General features: G+C 44.3%; 1 protein-coding gene across 1 annotated transcript; it reads left to right on the forward strand.

The window, feature by feature from the left end:
• Positions 1–798: 798 nt before the first annotated feature.
• On the forward strand, positions 799–4,774 carry LOC104590128 (receptor-like kinase TMK4). Its single transcript, XM_010248665.2, has 2 exons — positions 799–3,321; positions 3,931–4,774. The coding sequence occupies exons 1-2, from the start codon at positions 1,149–1,151 to the stop codon at positions 4,335–4,337; spliced, it is 2,580 nt and encodes an 859-aa protein (XP_010246967.1). The 5' UTR covers positions 799–1,148; the 3' UTR covers positions 4,338–4,774.
• The last annotated feature ends 10,098 nt before the right edge of the window (positions 4,775–14,872 follow it).

Consider the following 14,872-nt stretch of genomic DNA (forward strand, 5'->3'; position numbering starts at 1 on the left):
GGGTCGTTCGTTCAAACTGGATGGTCGAACCATTGACCCAAAAACCGGTGGCCAGAGTGGTTCCATAATTTTTTGCTTATAATTTTTTGTTATCAGAACGTGCCATCAGTTCGAAATGGACGGGCGAACTATCGACCCAAAAACTGGTGGCCATAACGGTTCCATTTTTGGGTCATATGAGTCATACTCCCAAATGACATAACACGTATGATACTGCTTAATGGACCCCACACACTTAATTTTTTGCCTGTAATTTTTGTTGTTAGAACGGGCCGCCCGTTCGAATCGGATGATCAAACCATCGACCCAAAAACCAGTGGTCAGAACGATTCCATAATTTTGTGCTTATAATTTTTATTATCAGAAGAATCCGTTCATTTGAACCGGACAATCGAACCTTATTTTTCAATGAAAAATATTTTATATACATAAGATTGGTTATGCTCCTTTACAAAAAGAGCAAATTACTAAAATCTCCCATCAAATTTTGATTAGTGATGAAAAGTTGGTAATTGCAAATTGCAATTAGAAATAAAGCCCTCCGTTGGCATCTTTTAATAAGAGATATGAAAATGTCCAAAGTATGCATACAGTCGCTTCAGACCGAAATGTTTATTTTTGAAAAATTTTCCTATATAGTCCAATTAAATACTTTCGATCTTTTTTCTAAAATTAATTTATTCTTCTAAATTTGTCCTGTTACAATTTTAAATTCTTTTTTTATTGTTGTTCATGACATTTATATTTATTTTTTATGTAAAAATGATACTCTAATAAATAAATATATGGGTATTTTGGATTAGAAAACGTCTACTTGCAACTATGTGATCAGAAAATTTAGCAAACTTAGGGGGTTTCAGCAAAGCAAAATAAAAAACGGTCATCCCCTTGAATCTTGATAACTGATAACTGATAACCTACCTATAAGCGTCTCATCTGATTGCATGGAAAATATGGAAAGGAAGACGTAAACTCCATTTTGGTAGCAGCCGGAACCTCGCGTTTCTGGAGCGAGAAACCTCGTCCGTCCCCATCGCATCCCTTTACGACATCCCCAAACCCAAATCAAGCCAAGACACCCAACCACCACCTTCTTTTCTCCTTTCTCACCGTCCTGTCTCATTCTTTCTCTCTCCCAACTCTCCCAAATGAGAGGACGGAGGAAATTCATTTCGCATCTTCTCTTTTTTCTCTTCTCCGTCTTCAATCTCGTCTCTATAGCCATCTCCGACGATGCTGCGATCATGGGAAAGCTGGCCGCCTCGCTTTCTGGGCACCCTCCAGACTGGTCAGGCAACGACCCCTGCATATGGACTGGCATTACCTGCGACAACACCAATCGAGTCACCGGCATCAACCTTCCCAAGAAATCTCTCGGCGGTTCTCTCCCTCCAGATCTTAATCAACTCACCCAACTCAGACTCCTCTATCTCCAAAACAACGCAATCTCCGGTGATTTGCCTTCTCTAGCCAACCTCACAAATCTCATTGAAATTAATCTTAATTCTAATAAATTCACCTCCGTTCCGGACACATTTCTCACGGGGCTCACGAGTTTGCAGTTGCTGAGCATCAGCAACAACACTGATCTCGCACCATGGTCTATACCTGTTGATCTGGCGCAATCCACGACCTTGGTCACGTTTTACGCGAGCAGGGCCAACATAATGGGTATGATACCAGACATTTTTGGCTCGTTTCCGAATTTGCTGTCTCTCAGGCTATCTTACAATAGCCTGACGGGTCCTCTGCCTCCTTCTTTAGGCGGTACTAAGATCCAGAACCTGTGGCTGGACCATCAGGCATCTGGGTTAGCTGGGACTATTGAGGTTCTCGGAACAATGACGCAGATCTCCCAGGTGTGGCTCCAAACAAACAAGTTCACGGGTCCGATCCCAGATCTTTCCAAGTGCACGGCACTCTTCGATCTTCAGCTCCGTGACAATCGATTCACTGGAGTCGTGCCCGAGACATTGATGTCGTTGCCCAGCTTGCTTCACGTGTCATTATCGAGCAATATGTTTCAGGGTCCATTGCCCCAGTTCAAGTCCAATGTGGAGGTTATTCTTGGCTCGGGCAATCGTTTCTGTAGCAAAACGCCCGGTCCTTGTGATCCTCAGGTAACGGTATTGCTCGCTATGGCCGGCGGCTTCGGCTACCCCATGAGCTTGGCGGAAGCTTGGGTTGGTAATAACGCATGTCATGGTTGGGCCTTTATTACTTGCGATTCACAGAAAAATGTTACTGTGATCAGCCTGGGGAAGCAGCAATTATCGGGGACGATTTCGCCTGCCATTAGCAACCTTACTTCATTGAGGATGTTGTTCCTGAACGACAATAATCTCACGGGCCCAATTCCGGAATCATTGACAACTTTGCCTAAGCTTCAGACTCTTGATGTCACCAACAACAATCTCACCGGAAAGATCCCAGTTTTTCCGGCAGGTGTATTGCTGAAAATGTCGGGGAATCCTTTACTTGGAGCCCATAGGGGTACTTCGCCTGGTCTAATTGCTGGTATAGTTATTGTTAGTTTGGTTTTCTTAGCTATTGCGTTTTTTGTCTATTACAAATATTACGTCAATAAAAGATCACAGAAAATTGAGCCGGTCGAAAGCAGTCATGCAAATGCGAACGAGGAAGGGAAAAGTGGGATGTTTGCTACGAGTGGATTTGGAGGTGGAAGCGAACATTACAGTAATGAAGATGCCTCCAGTGATATCCGGTTCTTTGAAGGTGGGAGTGTCGTTATTCCAATCGAGGTCCTTAGACAGATTACTAACAATTTCAGTGAGGAAAAAGAATTGGGTAGAGGAGGATTTGGGATTGTTTACAAAGGCGAAATGAAGGATGGAACGCAGGTTGCTGTTAAGAGGATGGAATCATCATTAATGGGTACAAAGGGGATGAATGAGTTTCAATCAGAAATTGCAGTTCTTTCAAAGCTTAGGCACAGGAGTTTGGTCGCCCTTTTGGGTCACTGTATCAATGGCAATGAGAGGCTTTTGGTCTACGAGTATATGCCTCAGGGGACATTGGGGGAACATTTGTTTGAATGGAAAACGAGAAGATACCCTCCTCTGACATGGAAACAGAGGGTCGCAATAGCATTAGATATGGCCAGGGGTGTGGAGTATCTACACACCTTGGCACAGCAAAGTTTCATTCACAGGGATTTGAAACCTACAAACATTCTTCTTGGGGATGACATGAGGGCTAAGGTTGCTGATTTTGGTTTGGTAAAGAATGCCCCTGATGGGAATTTTTCTATCGAGACAAGGTTGGCTGGAACATTTGGATATCTTGCACCTGAGTATGCTGGTAAGGCATCAAATTCTATTCATCAGTCCATAGCATAGATTGTTGATCACCTTCTTTCTTGGAAAAGAAATATCTAGTCTTGGGCATGATGTATAACCCAGTGATGAGTCTTTTCTCCATCTATAAAAACCAACCTCAGTAGATGAGAATTTTCAATACCTTGTCCATGTTTGCACTTTCGGTTTAGTCTTCATAGAGCTGTCATCTGAAAACAGTACAAGTTTGTTGCGTCATTTTGATTTGAATTAGTATCTAAGGTTTGGTTTTGCTTTGTTATCGATCGAAAGACTTATTTACATGCTCTTTGGAAAGCTATCATCTTAATTAGGCCAGTGATATCAAAAGACTTATTTATATGATCTAAAATATTCTTTTAATTTTCGGCATTCTCTTTGCTCTTAGTGAATTTTGTGAAGCAAGCTAGTTCTAAATAAAACACTGGCTTCCAAATTTTCTGGGGGGTGGAAATTTTTCTAAGGTGTTATGATTGTGTCAAAACTTCTTCTCCCAATTAAGTTTCTAAATCCTCAACAGTATATACAAATGAATACAGGGAGTTAGTTCTATACGTGTTGAACTCTTGTTCTCTTTGTTTTTGTTTTCTTGCAGCTACCGGACGGGTGACCACAAAAGTTGATGTTTATGCATTTGGTGTGGTCTTAATGGAAATAATCACTGGGAGAAAAGCGTTAGATGAAACCATGCCAGCAGAGAGCTGTCATCTGGTCTCCTGGTTCCGTAGAATCCTGATCAACAAGGACATCAGAAGTGCTATTGATTCCACCCTTGATCCTGATGATGAGACCTTTGCTAGCATCTGCAAGGTGGCAGACCTTGCAGGTCATTGCACAGCTCGTGAGCCATTTCAGAGGCCAGATATGGGACATGCAGTTAATGTTCTGTGTCCTCTTGTAGAGCAGTGGAAGCCCTCTTCTTCCCCTGATGATGATGATGATGATGATGAAGGCGACATTAATTTTCACATGGAAACCATACAGAAATGGGACGACGATTAAGACACATCAATGACCGACTCTACAAGACATGCAGACTCATTCAATGCAACAGATCGCCGACGAAGAGAATTGATGACAAAATTCTGTAAAGTATGAGGAATATATATACAGGTTTTCATGCTATTTTGACCATTGAGAAACTCGACATTTTTTTATTGCTTTTCTCTTATGATGTTTATATGTCCTCTCGTTAATTAGTTCTTCTGGTGATCTTTATTTTGTTAATTCCTTAGAAGAACTACGTTCATGTTTCTTTGGTTTAGATTCTTTGATGTAAAGTCAACAAATTGATTTGGTGGTGCACATGGTGGTGGAGGAAATGATGGTTTAATGGTTAAGAGGGTGGATTTCCATGTTATGGAAGAGGGATTTTAGTGAACACTTGTCCATGGTTGATAAATGAATGTTGATCATGAAAAGTACTTATTTGTTCCCAAGTTATGAGACATTTTTCTTTTCTGTTCTTAAATTATGTGGTGATATAGGTAGGATAGAATTTATTAGCTTTGATCCCTTCTCATTCGTTTTGCAGGCCGTCTAAGATTATACAAACTAATTTGATATTATATTTTATGAACAAAATTAATTTAAAATCAATTATTTTAATCTTTATCCTATGAAAATTTAATATAAGCATAATATTCAAATCAATTTCACCGATAGATATAATATTATAATTTCTAAGTATAGGGAGATACTCGATCCAATTATAAATAGATAGAATTTGATTCAGCCTTAGGGCTCAACCTTTTTTTGGATTTTGATAGGGAAAAATTGGTCAATGGGATTTTAGTTACTATTGACCAAGATATTCATGTTTTTTTAGACTTATGTGGGGTTTATGGGAAATTTATTTTTCTTGATACCGTAAGTGATACCCATCTTCTAGGTGGATAAATAACTTTCTCACCTCGAGAAAAATTACCAACACTGAATCGAACAAAATTACCCCTTTAATAATAGCTTTTTATGACTAATACAGTCATTTTCTTATTTATCTGCCAGATAAAATAACATGGGTAAGAACTTCCCCCAATACCATATGGCCCTAGCAAGGGTATACATCCATGCAGTAGTTATTTGTTTGGGGCAACCTTTACACATGAATTATGTCAACCTTCCGGCCCGGGCATTCTGGCCGGCCCATTTAAATTCTAACAAATCTTCAACTCAAACCCACCCAAATTGCACCCCTAGCAATATATAGAAGTTTTCTGGTCTTTTGTTGTAATTTTTGTTATAGTTTATTTTTTAAAGGGTAGATTTCATGGTATATAAGATAATTTTAGTTCAACATATAAACATTTGAAAAAATCTATGATACTAGAAAGGCATGTTAATGGAAGCTTAGCTTTGACCAATCAAAGCACCCCCGTGAATTTTGGATGAATACCACCTAAATGGCCTCTTTTGTGAACCGATTGATTCACTTTAAGTTTTTATAGTATCATGTCTTCCCGGTATCATAATCAAACCCTTAGATAGTTTACTATTTTACTTATTTTTGTTAAGGATATATTACCAAAAACGAAGTTTAAATTATTATTATCATAGATAACTATAGATGTCAAGTATAATTGGGTTAATTGGATCAGACCCAACTATCCCAATTATTAATAATTAGTTCTGCTTTGGGTCTAATCTTGTATAACTGGTGAGGGATAATTTCGCCTGACCTGTAATATAATGACACATGGAGTGACCCGTTGATCTCGTGACATCTCAGCATCCTCGGACACCTTAGCAGTCCAAGGCACCTCGGGTCACTTAGGTAAGACCGAGGCCCAAGAAGCTCGTCACACACACTGACCTGTCGAGGTGCCACGTAGCCTTTTTCTAGAAGCGAGCCAGCTGTCTCCGATCTCTTCGGGATCATGTCCTACTCGAATTGGACGGACTTGGATAATCCTTATCAGCTTACATGGAGCCCCCACCTTTGGGTGCGGAACGGACTCCGGGTTACGTGGGCCAGTGATCTCGGACACATTTCATGAGGCCCACGGCAACATGCCTATATAAGGGCATCTCCTCCAGCCTCACAAGGTATGCACAATTTAGCTCTCTTACTAGCATTCTAAGCTATCAACACTCTCAAAAACCTCCTACGCTAACTTAAGCATTGGATTGCCCACACCGGGTAAAGTACCCCGGGACCTCTGATCTACTTGTCTTGCAGTTCAACCTGGCCATGTAACAGACCGACGTTTGATCTGCCTTCCAGCAGGGAGCGACCAGATCACGCTACATCAATTGGTGTCGTCTGTGGGAATGCAACAAAAAGCCTAGTTCGTTCTCATCACCTAGCTTTCTCACTTTTACTGATCAATGGCTTACTCAAGCAACAACCAGGCCCACGGTAAACCCTGAAGTCGCGTCTATGACCATTGGGCAGTTTATAGTGCCCCTAGCTCTACCTGGCATCCCAACATTGTCGAACCCGGCCTTCCTACTGCCACAAGTGAACGTGCCTCTCCCTCTAGTAGAGCCCTCTATGGTTCCCATGGGGATCGATGTTCACCAGTTTCACAAGCTGGTGTAGTACATCCGCGACATGAATTTGCAAATGCAAACATGGGAGGAGAGGTCCGCAATCATGATGCAGTAGCCACAACAACAACAACCTCAGTAGCCGTGACTTGCTTGTTAAACATCGTCCAGCGGCTGAAAGAGACGCTTCACGATTACATAAAGAGGTTCAACCTAGAGCATCTCCAAATTCCTAATCTTGACCCAGCACTACAACTCACTACAATGGTGAATGGCATCCGCCACCCTGATTTGCACTGGGAGGTCAAGTTAAACCCTCCAACCTCTACGGAGGAGTTCCTCACCTAAGCTAACAAGTTTAGTAAGGCGGAGGAGGCACTGGGATCCCGGTTAAATTTGCATAGGAAGAGGAAGCGAGTAGAAGAAGAGGCGGGGAGGAGTAAGTAGCGGTGAAAGAGTAAGTCGCCAAAGAGAAGCCAGTCCCCCTATAGCAGGTGAAACATATCGCCACAAAGGCGCAGGTCCCCACATTGGAGTTCCAAGTTAGGCCGACAATCTAGAACTCCACCAGTCCAAAGTCGTAACTACACCGCCCTAAATGCAAAAAGGGGTGAGATCCTGATGCAAATCAAGACGGTTGAGTATGTGATATGACCGCCTAGGATGAGAGGCAACCTCGCCAACCGTAACCCTAACAAATACTATCACTTTCACCGTGACATTGGCCACAACACCGAGAGTTGCAGAAATTTGAAGGATGAGATCTAGGAGTTGATCCATCACAGCTACCTAAAGTAGTTCATCAAGCATGATGAAAGAAGTCAACTTGGCGGCCAGCTCAGGGAAGCACTAGAGTCGAGTAGGCATCAAAATCGTGATCAGCCACCTCGGGATCCACCACCATCAAAGAGGTCGATTATCGGGGTGATCAACATGATCACCAATGGATCAATAGTGGCAGGTTGTAGCATGGCAATGGGGAAGAATTCAGTTCAGGAGCTAAAGCATGAGGACAAGAACCCACCAAAGTGCCCTCGTGTGGAGGAGGTCATCTACTTCACCAAAGATGATGCTTGTGGGATCCAGTATCTCACCGAAGATGAGCTCGGCTAACATCCTTTTTGTGGAGGCCTTTGAGAAGATGCACCTGCAGCAGAAAGATTTGCAACTAGCAAATGCTCCACTCATCGGCTTCAGCGGAGATGTGGTGAAGCCCCTAGGCCAGACCAAGGTACTAGTTGCAGTAGGATTAGAGCCCAATGCAGTCCGATTCGAGCACACCTTCTTGGTGGTTGCCCCCCCGTCCCCCTACAATGCAATTTTAAGGCGGCCCATTTTGCATGCACTCTACGCGATAGTGTCAACCTACTACTTCTTGATGAAGTTCCCAACGAGGTATTGAGTGGGGGTTGTACAGGGCAACTAGTTGGAGTCACGGAAGTGCTATGTCGCGGCACTAATGGGCAAAAGGAAGCTAGTAGACGACATCGAGCTAGAGCCACCCCCCGAGAACATAGATGAGCAAGCTTGACCCATAGAGGACACCATCCTGGTCCCGGGTCCGATACTGAGCCCAAGAAGATAGTCCAAATCAGAGCTCACAAAGCAAAACCATTTCAGTCACAACTGGTAAGCTTTTTACTTAAGAATTTAGATTTTTTTGCATGGTCGGCAGTAGAGATGCCCGGCATAGACCCATCTGTGATTACTCACAAACTTAATGTGGACCTCTTAGTTAGGCTAATCAGACAAAGGAAAAGGAACCTCGCCCCAGAAAGGTGGAGGGGAGTAGATGAGGAGATCGGGAAGCTCCTAGTAGCAAACTTCATTTGAAAGGTCCAGTACCCAAGCTAGGTGGCCAATCCGGTGCTCGTGAAAAAGGTCAGTGGCAAGTGGCGCATGTGCATCGACTACACTAACCTCAACAGAGCCTATCCAAAGGACAGTTTCTCGCTCCACAAAATAGACAGCCTTGTTGACGTAACCTTGGGGCACAAGTTGCTGAGCTTCATGGACGCATACTCCGGCTACAACCAAATCCGAATGGACTTAGATGGCCAGGAGAAAATGACTTTTATAACCGAGCTAGGGCTATACTATTATAAAGTTATGCCCTTTGGATTGAAAAATGCTAGAGCAACTTTCCAGTGGCTTGTAAACAAAGTTTTTGCTCCAATAATTGGCAATAAAATTGAATGTTATGTTGATGACATGGTTGTGAAGACCCAGTTTTCAAAATCTCTTATGGATAATTTAAATGTTGTTTTTCAAATTTTAAGGAAATTTAACATGAAGCTCAACCCAAACAAGTGTGTCTTTGGGTCATGTCGGGCAAATTCCTTGGCTACAAAGTGCACTGACGTGGCATCGAACCAACCTAGACAAAATCCAAGCAATCCTAGACCTGAGACCACCTAAGTTAACCAAAGAGGTGCAAAAGTTAATAGGCCAGATTGCTGCCATGAACCAATTTATGTCTAAGTCGGATGGGCGGTGTTTACCATTTTTTAAGGCAATTAAAAAGAACAAAGACTTCAAGTGGACTAAGGAGTGCCAACTCGAGTTCGACGAGCTTAAAAGGTGCCTAAGTTCACCACCTATGTTAATCAGACCTAAACCCTGAGACGAAATGAAACTTTACCTCTCTACGAGTGACGTGGTAGTGAGCTCGGTACTAATAAGAGAAGTAGACAGGGTGCAACGACCCATCTACTATATAAGTAAGGTATTGCATGCAGCTAAGACTAGGTACCCCAATATAGAGAAGTTGGCCTTCACCTTAGTCTTGGCAGCTCGGAAAGTACATCCATACTTCCAAGCCCATACCATTGTAGTCCTGACTGATCAACCTTTGAGGCATGTTCTTCAAAAGCTTGAGGTCTTAGGAAGGTTGACAAAGTGGGCAATCGAGTTGAGCAAGTACGACATCTAGTTTGAACCACGCCCAGTAGTCAAGGTGCAAGTCATGGCAAATTTTGTGGCCGAGTGTATGTTCAACGCGTCGATGGCTCGTCTAACCAGCGTGGAAGCGGAGGTGGGCTGATACTTTATGGGCCAAGTGAGGTGAAGTTGTAGTATGCTCTTCGGTTTGGATTCGAGGTGTCGAATAACGAAGCAGAGTACAAGGTGTTGATTGTCGAGCTGACACTAGCGATGGAGGTCGGCACTAAGCACGTCATGGCATGCAGTGACTTTTAGTTGGTTGTAAACTAGGTGAGTTGGCAATACCAGAGCCGGGAGCCCGCCATGTCGGCCTACTTGGCCAAGGTGAGAGAGCTCCTGCCCGACTTCCACTCCTGGTATATCTAAAAAATACCAAGGATAGAGAACGCAGAGGCCGATGCACTTTTGAAGCTGACTAGCATAACCGACGTCACAAGGAGGACGGTCTACATTGAAGACCTGTTAAGATCTAGCATCAAGAGGGTGGCAGAAGTGGTCACTCTTGTGTTAGTAGCAGAACCGAGCTAGATGGATCCGCTCATTGATTATCTGCTCCATAGGACCCTACCGGCAGATTGCAATCCAGCTCGGAGGGCGGAGCGCCAGTCAACTTACTACATCATTATTAGCGAGCAACTGTATAGGAGATCCTTTACTCTCACCTACCTGTGTTGCTTGCAACCTTCAGAGGCAAGACAAGTGTTACGTGAGATCCACGAAGGTCTCTATGGAGGACACCTGGGAGGTAGGCAGTTCACCCAAAAAGTGCTAAGGCAAGGCTACTACTGACCTACAATGAAGGTGGATGCACTCGAGCTCGTCTGAAAGTGTAACAACTTCCAAAGGCACGACAACATACCCCACCAGCCCATGGTCTTTCGCCTAGTGGGGGATAGACATCCTCAGTCCTTTCCCACCAGCAATCGGGCAGAGAAGGTTCTTGGTCATGGCAGTTGACTACTTTACGAAGTGGGTGGAGGTCGAGCCACTGGTGACAATCACAGTGCGGAATGCACAAAACTTCTTCTAGAGGAACATAATGTGCAAATTTGGACTCCCGAAGGTGTTGATATCCGATAACGGGAAGCAGTTAAGGATATTAAGTTCCAAAATTGGTGTGCTAAGATGGGGATCCAGCAAAACTTCACTTCAGTATCTCATCCACAAGAAAATAGACAGGTTGAGGTAATGAATAGGGTGATCCTCTACGGACACAAAGCTCAGCTCTCCCAAGCTAAGGGTTTGTGGGTAGACAAGCTTCCCAATGTCCTTTGGGCCTATCAGACTACAATCAAAACAACGATCGGAGAGACCCCATTCAACTTGACGTACGATATGGAGGCCATCATCCTTGCCGAGATCGAAATACCGACCTTTCGGCTAGAGGCGTATGCCTTGCGAACCAACCTCGACTTAGAGGAAGAAGTGCGTGACCTGGTCTATATCTGGACTACGACCTACCAACAACGAGTAGCTCGGTACTATAGCCCGAGTCAAGAGACACCACTTCTGAGTTGGCGACCTTGTACTTCGAAAGGTTATGGTACCCGAGCCCTATGTAGGTAAGCTGGGTCCGAACTGGGAAGGTCCCTACAGAGTATGACGGGTGATCACTGAAGGGACGTACAAGCTCAAGACGTTGGAAGGGAGGCAAGTACCATGTGCTTGGAATGTGGAGAACTCAAGTAAGTACTACCTATGAGATTGGGAGTAAGTTTCCATGACATTAATCAGATGATCAAAATTCTCACTAGGTATGGGAGACCACCCGCTTCGGTGACCTGGTCGAGCCATGAATACGAGGCATGCAGAAAATAAACTTTCATTCATTGAAGCTCGGCAAAAATTACATTGTTATCATAAAAAAAAAGAAGGAAAAGTTCTTTAGACCAAGCTCGGAGGCTTGACACAGTACATATATATACAAGGAGGTCCAAGAAAGGAGGCAAAGTTAAAGACAACCCGAGGCTCCTCGTCCCCATCTCTAATAGTAGCAGTAGCATCCTCCTCGATGGTCTCCTCGTTTGCAGCATCCATGCCGGCTTCCTCCTTAGCACCCTCATCAGCCTCATCTTCCTCCTCCTTAGAATTCACCTCTAGATCGACTTGGTCAAACATTTCCTTAGTGCAGGCAGAGACTTGATAGGCATGGGGTCGAGCTCGGGTATACCGACTTCACCAGCATTCGACAGAGTTTGAAGCTCTAGCAAAAGGTAGCAGTGCAGAACTCTTGTTTCTCCTGTAACCAGCCCAACGAGACCTTGAACTCCTCTACATCTTGAATCTTGGTGGCCTGGATCTCACCAAGAAGTTGCACCTCATGTTTAGCAAAGCGCGCCTCCTTTTCTCAAAGATCCTTCTCAAGCCTCGCGCACCGAAGCTCCAGTTTTTCGATGTGGTTATGCTCAATTGTCAGATTTTTCTTCAACTTGTCAATGAAACCGACAACTCACTCCACTCGGGACTGATATTCTTGTGATGCTGCCTCGACATTTTCAGCTCTAATCAGATGTTGCTCGAATTGCTTGACAAGAGAATGGACTACAGAGTTTGCTTGCAAAGAAGAAGAAATAAGCTAAGTGTAAAGTAGTACGAGAGCAATGCATTAAAGAATTTAGAAGCTTACCAACATAAGGAAATCCATGGCTTTGGCACCGAGCTCATTGGACTGCATCTCGAACATGGTTCCTACCTCCTCGGGAAAGATGGCCTCCTTGCTCTTGATGAGGGTGGTCCGAAAGTCCATGAAAGTTTGCCTCCTCTGCAGAACTAGCCCCGGGTTGCAGAGGACAAGCCTCAAATGGTTGGGCCACCTCGGGCTACTACGATGGCCTCTTTGCCTAGTCCTCCTTGACCAAGTTGATAATTGGGACCTCTTCGGATGCGAACGGTGCAACGGGCTCAGAAATGGACACATGAGGTGTGTCCTTGTGAGACACCCTCCTCTTCTTCTTCTTCCTCATGTCCATGAAGAACCCCGAAGTCATGATGCCCGACATGTCCCCTGCACAAGTAGCCCAAGAGTTAGACAAGTCAACATGAAGCAAAGAAATTGAATACCCAAACCCAAGACGACAACCTACCCAGAGGACTCAGCCTAGCTTGAATTAGCTTCTCCTCGGCTAAAAAATCGTCCAACTATAGATCACATTCTACTAGGTCTTGCATCCTGGCCTGCATTTTCTCACTCAACTCTTCCCTGACATCTTTGATTCCTTTTCTCTAGTGTGTCAGGAAAGGCCACCTAGTATCTAGGGTGACAAAGAAATATTTTCTTTTCTAAGCCGAGACTTTAGAGGGAAACCCATGAAGAAGTTTGTATCCAGGCCAATAAGACAAGTAGTAGCTATACTTGCCCGAGGTGTTGGAAGGGTTTTGTTTGATTTGGCAGAGGGTGGTGAAGGTCTTAATGTCGAGGTGGAAGAAAAGCAAAATATGTACTGACTAGGGTACGAAAAGAGTTCGGATGCAATTAACTAAGGGTGATATAATAAAAGTTTAGGACCTCGAGAATGAAGGGGTGAAGTGGGAAGCGGAGACCGGCCTTCAGGACCTCTTCAAAAAATGTGACCTTGCCCTCCTCATTCTCCCAAGGAAACGTTACAAATGGAAGGGAATAACCAAAGGGGTTTGGAATTCTGTACCGAGCTGCCAAACTGTAGACATCGTCAACAGTCTGCTAGGTGGGACCGAAGTGGTCCAACAATGTAGGCCTATGAGCTTGATGAGATGATGAGGCCCTTTTATGGGATCCATGTCAGTCCTGGACCGAGGTGCCCTCCCCAACTTGACTGGCCTGAACCCTTTCCCCACTAGACTTGCTACCTGACATATTGGAAGGAAAAGCAAAGAGAAATGAAACGAGCAAGGAAGACGACTTATGAAGAAGAGAGAAAGGCTGACCTAATGACACCGGAGACACCGATGACAGCACACTCTGCGACCTCCAAATGCATGAGAGCTTGAAATGGGATGAAATGAATGGGTCCCTAAGGTCCCTATTTATAACCGCCTTAACCGACCACGGACGGTCTAGATTGAACAAGATTCGATGGCTCCCAGGGGTGCAACTGTTCACATTCCGAGGCCAAATTCGATTGAGCACGTTTTTGACATCCATAGAATTTATAGTTTACATGGTGTCTGTGTGTACCCGAGACACGGCCACGCCCCTTAAGGTCGAGCCAGTTGGATCATTCAGGTTTAACCCATTGGTTGGACCTTGGCTGAACCAGAGACCAAGCCAAATTTATCCAGCTCGTTGGAAACTCCCACCCCATGTTGATTGCTTCAAGCTCGAGAGTGGGGGGCAATAGATGAGGGATAATTTGGCCCAACCTGTGATATGATGACACGTGGAGCGACCCGTTGACTTCGTGACATCTTAGCATCCTCAGACACCTCAACAGTCCAAGTCACCTTGGACACCTCGAGTCCCCTAGGTAAGACCGAGGCCCGAGCAGCTCATCACACACACTGAACTGTTGAGGTGCCACGTAGTCTTTTTCTAGAAGCGTGCCAGCTATCTCTGATCTCTTTGGGATCACGTTGCATGCCAACAGATCTTATCGCTATCCCGCCCGAATCGGATGGACTTGGATAAGCCTTATCAGCTTACACGAAGCCCACCTTCGGGTGCGGAACGGACTCTGGGGTATGCGGGCCGGTGATCTCGGACATGTTTCGTAAGATCCATGAAAGATTGCCTATATAAGGGCATCACCTCTAGCCTCAGAAAGGTACATGCGATTTAGCTCTCCTATTAGCATTCTAAGCTATCGGCTCTCTCAAAAACATCCTACGCTAACTTAAGCATCGAAATGCCCACACCGGATAAAGTATCTCAGGACCTCTGATCTACTTGTCTTGCAGTTCGACCAAGCCACGTAACAGACCGACATCTGAGTTTTCTTCCAACAAGGAGAGACCAAATCATGCAACATCAATAACCAATTAATAATTGTTTCCCGCGAGCCGGATTAGATCCTTTGGCAGCTCTATATATAGTCTTTTATCATGCCTGAATTGATAATTTGAATTCTTAGGAGAAAGAATGGTTAATACTTGACAAATATTTAGAAAAATGCCTTTCGTAAATGTCGTAA

The sequence above is a fragment of the Nelumbo nucifera genome, chromosome 1 (assembly GCF_055504915.1).
Source record: "Nelumbo nucifera cultivar China Antique chromosome 1, China Antique-T2T, whole genome shotgun sequence".
NCBI lineage: Eukaryota > Viridiplantae > Streptophyta > Magnoliopsida > Proteales > Nelumbonaceae > Nelumbo > Nelumbo nucifera.

What these genes read in the sequence shown, in the direction of transcription:
- LOC104590128 (XM_010248665.2), top strand. Translation starts at nt 1,149, where the DNA reads ATGAGAGGACGGAGGAAATTCATTTCGCATCTTCTCTTTTTTCTCTTC. An exon ending in TCTTGCACCTGAGTATGCTG is followed by an intron (nt 3,322 to 3,930) that starts GTAAGGCATCAA and finishes GTTTTCTTGCAG; the next exon opens with CTACCGGACGGGTGACCACA.